General features: G+C 38.5%; 1 protein-coding gene across 5 annotated transcripts; it reads left to right on the top strand.

Moving 5' to 3' along the window:
- The first annotated feature begins 2,376 nt into the window (after positions 1-2,376).
- LOC109199181 (uncharacterized) lies at positions 2,377-6,870 on the top strand. Of its 5 annotated transcripts, XM_019354512.2 has the most exons (4): positions 2,377-4,745; positions 4,915-5,031; positions 5,148-5,251; positions 5,342-6,870. In XM_019354512.2, the coding sequence occupies exon 1, from the start codon at positions 2,450-2,452 to the stop codon at positions 3,626-3,628; it is 1,179 nt and encodes a 392-aa protein (XP_019210057.1). In that variant the 5' UTR covers positions 2,377-2,449; the 3' UTR covers positions 3,629-4,745; positions 4,915-5,031; positions 5,148-5,251; positions 5,342-6,870. The 5 variants fall into 5 exon arrangements, with proteins under 5 accessions (XP_019210057.1, XP_025760094.1, XP_019210056.1 ...); XM_025904309.1 differs by having other exon boundaries at positions 5,148-6,870; XM_019354511.2 differs by having other exon boundaries at positions 4,915-5,247.
- Positions 6,871-7,356: the final 486 nt, after the last annotated feature.

Below are 7,356 nucleotides of genomic sequence, written 5' to 3'. Positions count from 1 at the left end.
ACATACACTGTCTCCTGTGGGTAGAAGGTGCTCCTGTGTTTGAGGAGGATGATGAGCAAACTGTTGTTGATTTTATAAACAAATACATCACAGCTCAGCTGCCTGATCCACATAAACAACCTGAACTGTACAAGAAAGTAACAGAAGTGCAAAAACACAGTAAGAACCACACAAAGACGTGCTTTAGGAGTTTAAGCTCCGGGTGCCGTTTTGGTTTCCCAAACCACCCTGCAATGAGACAATGATCACAAGACCCAGTGAGGATGATGAACTGGAAGTAGAAACAGCAAAGAACAAGCTCAGACCACTGAACCAGCTGCTGAATGAACCTGAAACCGCTTCCATGAGTTTAAGGCAGCTCTTGGCTCGATGCAAGTTGACACATGCAGAATATGAGAGATACCTGAATAAAATGAACACAAGGAGTACGATCATACTAAAGCGTGATCCAAAAGACTCTTGGATAAATGGCTATAATCCACATCTGCTTGAAGCCTGGAACAGTAATATCGACATAAGCTTTGTTTTAGATGCTTTCGGCGCTGCAAACTATTTAATGAAATATATATCAAAAAAGAGGGCGGGCTATCTGAGTACCTGAAAACTGTCATTGAAAACTCCCATAAAGACAGTGTAAATGAGTGCGATGAAATGAGAGCCGTCATGCAGGCATATTCAAAGAAGCGAGAGATCAGTGCACAGGAGTGTGTTGCTCGTGCATGTGGTCTTCACATGAAGCAATGTTCACGTGCTGTAATATTCATACCAACTGATGATAATCCTGTGAAAATGAGTCGTCCCCTGTCAGTTCTGGACAACACAACACCTGAGTCTTCCAATGTTTGGATGACATCTTTGAATGACAAATACAAAGCCAGACCTGAAACACCAGAGTATGAGGAGATGTGCATGGCAGACTTTGCTGCTACTTGCAGGATTGTGTATGGCCAACAGACAAAAGGTAAAGATGTTTTGCCCCTTCTCAATGAGATGGGATTTGTGCAAAGGCGCAAAAACGATAAGCCTGCTATCATCAGATTTCACCGCTGCTCACAAGAAAAACATCCAGAGCAATATTACGGAAGACTGCTTAAACTGTACCTTCCTCATCGTTCAGACCACGAACTGAAAACACCATCGTTGCCAACCTATCAGGCTTTCTATGGTGCTGGCTGTGTACAGCTACCAGGTACTGACTGTCTTGAGTACGTGCAACACATTGTCAAAAGAAACAGAGAGAAATATGAGAAAAACAGCGAGGAGATTGAGAGCGCTGTTGAGGAATATGAGCAGAACAGAGGTGTGACTGACGAATGGTGTAATCTGGCACCTGAATCAGATCTCGTAAGGTTGCCACTTGTTGAACAAGAAAGAGAGCAAGACAATGAAAATGAACAGGAAGATGTGCCCGACTACAGCCGTCAGGCTGATGCTTCAACAGAAGTCAGAGCCATCAGGGAACCCCCTGCTATTGATCCCACATTGTTACGTCAGATGTTTCAGAATCTGAATAAGAAGCAAGCCTGCATATTTTATGCAGTTAGAGACTGGTGCATTAAAAGAGTCTGTGCTCTAAATCCGGAGCAGTTTTTCTTTTATATTAATGGTGGTGCTGGAACAGGAAAATCACATCTTATCAAATGCATCTACTCAGAAGCATCTAAGATACTGAGCAAAGTGCCCAGATATGCAGACGACGTTGACATATCAAAACCCACTGTCCTGTTAACTGCTTTCACTGGGACTGCAGCATTTAACATTTCTGGAACAACTCTGCATTCTCTTCTCAAGCTCCCTAGAAGCTTAAAACCTCCCATTCAGGACTTGGCAATCAGCTGGATGAAGTCAGATCAGAACTTTTGAATGCTGAAATAATCGTCATTGACGAAGTGTCTATGGTGTCAAGACATCTCTTTGCATATGTAGATGCAAGACTCAAACAGATCAAAGGACTCGGAGACCCTTTGGAGGCATGTCAGTCATTGCTGTTGGAGACTTCTATCAGCTACCCCCAGTGCGACAGTCGAAACCTCTCTGTGTGCACGACCCGTCCGAGATCGACCTGTGGCGGGAGCATTTTCAGATGATCACTCTGACTGAGATTATGCGTCAGAAAGATGATGTTGTCTTTGCTGAGATGCTGAACAGAATCCGTGTGAAAGGAAAGTTGGATGTGCTTTGTGAAGCAGATAGAAATTTGTTGTCACAGGCCATAACTGAACCAGCCCATTGTCCGACTGATGCGTTGCACATTTTTGCAACTAACAAAGAAGTGGATGCACACAACTCTGCAACACTGGGTCTGCTCCATACTCATATCATTGACATCCATGCAGATGATTATAGAAAGGATCCTAGAACTAGCAGAATGGCATTACAAGACAGACCATTCAAAGGAGGTAAAAACGAGTTACCAGACACACTGAAAGTTGCAGAAGGAGCTCGTGTCATGCTCACCAGAAACATTGACATACAAAATGGTTTGGTTAATGGAGCTTTTGGAAAACTACTTAGAGTAGTTTACTCTGAAAATGACCAACACATCATCAAGCTTGGACTTAAAATGGATAATGAGACATCTGGAAAGAATAACCGCACACCAGCAGACGACATGGTGTACATTGAGAGAGCAGAGGAGAATCTGAAGCAGAAAGGAGTGGTACGAAGACAGTTCCCAGTGAAGCTGGCCTTTGCATGTACAATACATAAGGTACAGGGAATGACAACCACATCAGCTGTTGTCTCTCTTAAGAGCATTTTTGAGCCCGGCATGGCCTACGTAGCTGTCAGTAGAGTGACGTCTCTCAATGGACTCTATCTTCTTGATATGGAGGAGAAAAAAATATTCACCAATCCAGAAATCACTGCAGCACTTGAGAACATGAGACAAGCCAACCTTGATGACATGATGCCTCTTCTACATGTGAGACAAACACTGAGCAGGTCAGAGGTTTTCACCATTGTTCATCATAATACAGAGGGACTGCCAGCTCACATTAATGACATCAAGAGTCACCATGAATTGTGTCTAGCAGATGTTTTGTGCCTAACAGAAACACACCTGCGGGGCTCTTTTGTCGCAGAGAGTCTCCATTTGGAAAATTACAATTTGTTCAAACGCAACAGACACCTGTCCTACACAAACTTTCCCCAGATGGCAAACAGAAATGGTGGTGGAGTTGCTGTTTATGTGAAAAGTGACATTCAAGTGCATGAAAAACAGTACATCCATAATGTAACTGACCTTGAATTTCTGGCTTTAAAGGTTGAAGCACCAGTCAGTGCTCTAATTGCAGTTGTGTACAGACCTCCAGACTACACTATGAGGCCATTCCTGAAAAACCTGGTAAGCCTATTAGACTCATTAGAGATCATGGACTGTCATCCCATCATAGTGTGTGGTGATTTTAATGAGAATGTTTTATCTATTGCAAACAAACCAATCCTGGAGCTGTTTGAGTCTAGGGGATACGCACAGGTCATCACTGCCCCTACCACAGAGAAGAACACACTGCTTGACCTTATTTTCATTTCTCAGCCAGAGCGATGTCTCCATTCTGGAGTCATGAAGACCTACTATAGTTACCATGACCCTGTATACTGTGTATTGTCCTGTGATGATTCATGATCTAGATCTTTGACTACAGTAAGTAATTTCTATATTTTTGAATGACTTAAGAAAGTAGAGCGATATTTAAAAGTTGACTTAAGAAAAAGCGCCCTGCATTGCAATATAATGTTTCAATTGTCTACATAAAATACAATTAAATGAATTAAGTAATGATATCAGTAAAAGATGACAATTTTATGTATTACAGAAAATCTAAAAATCAGAAATCTATGAATGTCAGAAAAATCAAATATAGCAGTTTAAAACGAACAGTGTAGGCATATCCTCTCTGCAGCCAGGCTTCAAAATCCTGCCAGGCTGCCCCAGTCTCACTGTGGCTGGGAGGGAGGGAGGGTGGACCAGAGGATTGCCCACACAACACATAAATGTTCAACAGCTTCTTCATTGTTTCTGAGAGAACAACACAGACTAAAGGTTGCTTTTTTTTAAAAAAGAAAAAAAAAGAAAAAGAAAAATCTAATTACAGCAATAATGACAGTTAAGCCAGTTTATCTGTGCCTCTATTTTGAAATACTATTTACTAAAATGTTATTGATTTCAGTTTGTTATAATCTTTAAACTTTTTCAAAAGTATATTATTATATTTTTGGACAAATCTTTCAATGAAACATACATTTTTATGAGCTTTTATCATGTTTCAGCCAGTGCATTTATCAGGGTGGGTCTGGGATGATAAATGCACTGGCTGATAACTGCACATTTCTGGCCAGAAATGTTTCAGCAGTGTTACATATGCACTACATATGTTAAACTTGCTTTTTGTTACCAGTTGATACCCTACATTTGTATAGACATTGGGTGGTGTGAGGCTGGGGAGTTGAGTGGAGTGGGTAGGTGGGAGTTGAATGTGGGGGGTACGGTGGGAGGTTGTTAGGTTTCTTTTTTTTTTTTTTTTTTTGTAAAGAGAGACACAGTCCTCCTGTGTCTTCTCCAAGCTTCACATGGTAAATCCAACAGTGTGAAGCACATAGCAGCCAGAAACTGTAATGCCACAGATCAGAGAGGCTTCATCATCACCATCTTCACCGTACGATCAGAGCATGAGACTTCACATCTGGAGCACAGGAGAGATTCTGTGATAAGTCCTCCTTCTAGCTTGTCCCACAAGCAGTCGGTGAGATTTACTCACAACAAAAAGGGTTAATGACATTATTTTCATGGAAACATGTATTAATTCTTTGTAAAGTGTTTAAATTGTGTTTTCACTTGACCTTAGGAGTGTTATTTTGAGTGTATTTTAATATCTGTACTCAGGTGTTTCCCTCTGTGATCCATCCCTTCAGAGCTGAGACACTCAGGACTGAACAGACTGCACAGTTTCTGTGACCGAGCCTCCAAAACACCTTCTTTGAAACCACACATGATAGAAGGGCTTTATATTTGCAGCAGCACTACTAAAGGTATTCAGTTTATTACAGGATGTGTTTGTTTCTTAGGACCAGCTCTAAGTGCACACTACCTAACATATACACCTTTCTGTTCATTACAAACCAACTACTCTGGATCATATGGCCAGTCGGCAGGAATGTTGCTGCAGGAAAACATCCCTGAAGATCACCATCATTGTCAGACTGACTGTGCCTCCTCTGTGCAGTGTCAAGATCCTCCCTAAATGAGTGTGTAAGTTCATTATTTTATTCCCTATGACAAGACAAGTATCACTGATATTTACATTTACAACTACATATGTTCCTGTTTTCTGCTCCTCAGCTATCCTGCTTCTGTGCTGCTTGCCACACATCAAACACTGGCCGGATGACAGGGAGGATCCACTCTGAAGTCACTGGACATGATGAGGATCATATGGGACTTTATAGTTTCACAGAAATGTTGTGCTCTTTGATTACAGGTTTTAAATGGACATAATGACTGCCTCTCTCTGATCTGACAGGCTAAAGGATTGTTTTCATTGTTAGTGCTCTGTACAGTGTATGCTTATTTAATATTTCATCACAGAGCAAACCTTTATTTATTTAACATATTTTTATTTTGTTTTAATGTTGAATTAACTGTGGGGATTTTTTTAAGTGGGCACTCGGGATGTCATATGACCAGAAATGTGGTAACTGGAATTCAACAGTATGTAAAGAAAGAATCTGCTAAGAACATAACACACACAAAAACCCCCAAGAGAACTCAAATTCGTTCCATGTAATCCAATCTAAAACATTTTAAACTGCTGAACAGCAACACAAACAGTGTTAAAGAAACAGTGTTAACAGAATAATTATGATGAGTTTGTACCAAAGTTTCAGGTCACATGGCACACCTAGTGTGTAGTGTGGGGTATCAGCTGGTAAGTATAGGTTTTTTCATATTTGTGTCCTTAGAGTTTAGATAGATAAAGCCTTGTGTATAATAATTAGTCATAACCACAACTCAAAGTCAGGGATTAACTAAATTTGGGACTTTGTGTCTGAGCCCAGGTTAAAACACAGTGTAAAAAAGCATTTAGTGGCATGGCTGAACAATGCTGTAAACTAATGATACTTATTTATCCATGTTCACAAAAAGGACTAATGTGTTCATTTGATTATTTGTATGTGTTAAACTGTGTCACCACCTTAGGCTTTCGTTTGAGTTCACTCAAAAATCTCTATACAGTTCTCTTTTACCACTGTGTGGACTCTGTTTACAATAAAACATAAAAAAGAATGAGTAATAAAAAGATGTGTAGACAGATCAGTAGATTCAGTAGACCAATATTAGCAGCTGTTCAGCCATGTTCTACGAAACAAACACAATTTAAAGGTTCAGGATTGTGGTTTTAAAAGTTGAATTTTCATGTATTTCATATGTTGCTTATTATTTTTATTTGGTTATTTAATTTAGTTATTTTTATTTATTCTCCTGTGAAGTGTTTAACAAAAAAAAGCAACTTTAATTTCAATTTTATTTGTTTATTATTTGGTAATTTGTTCTTTAAGAATCGAGTCTGTGCCAAAAACTAAAGTTGAACAGACACATGACAGGATCAGATTATTAACACCTTAAAACATTGCAAACGTCTCTTTTTAAAATGATTTTTATTTTTATTCTATTTCGAAAAAAAAAAAACATTTGTTGAATTAATTTAAGTCCTTTTCAGAAAGAAGCTGTACAATATGACTTAAGATTTTTATGTTATTTTCTATGATATACAAAACAAATTGATGTATGTAATACCATTAAACATGATATACACATATGTATATGTCTGAAAAACATTATGCTGTATATTAAAGCTTGTATTTTCTCCAGCATGTTTGTTCATCTTTTCAGTTCAATTCAACAAATTTGTTTTTACATTTATTTTTATTATTTTTTTATGAATTAGAGATTTATAATACATAATTCCACTCTTTAAGTGATTAGAAGAATATGAACTTTTGTTATTCATTCAGAGGTTTTCTGACTAAATTTTCTTTTGTCATTACTCATCTTTTTCTAATTTATATTTTAAACATGTTCAGCTATTTTCCAACTTCTTCTGTGTGAAAATCAGCTTTCAAAAGTTCTGCACTTTTGTTTTCAGGTTAAAAATTCTGTATTTTCCAGCTAATTCAGCATTTTTAGCTTAATATTCAGTAATGATTTCATTTCAGTGCATACATTCAGATTCAAGCATTCACACTGCAGTTTCTTCAGAAAATGCACTTTCTAGTTATTATATTTTATTATATATTCCGTACGTTTTTTGTACTGTATCTCCTTCAAAACCGTTCAACTTAGAAAAACCATTCAAA

The sequence above is a fragment of the Oreochromis niloticus genome, unplaced genomic scaffold (genome assembly GCF_001858045.2).
Source record: "Oreochromis niloticus isolate F11D_XX unplaced genomic scaffold, O_niloticus_UMD_NMBU tig00000734_pilon, whole genome shotgun sequence".
Classification (NCBI taxonomy): domain Eukaryota; kingdom Metazoa; phylum Chordata; class Actinopteri; order Cichliformes; family Cichlidae; genus Oreochromis; species Oreochromis niloticus.
The sequence above is the reverse complement of the archived record's forward strand: the minus strand, read 5'-3'. Positions and strand labels throughout refer to the sequence as shown.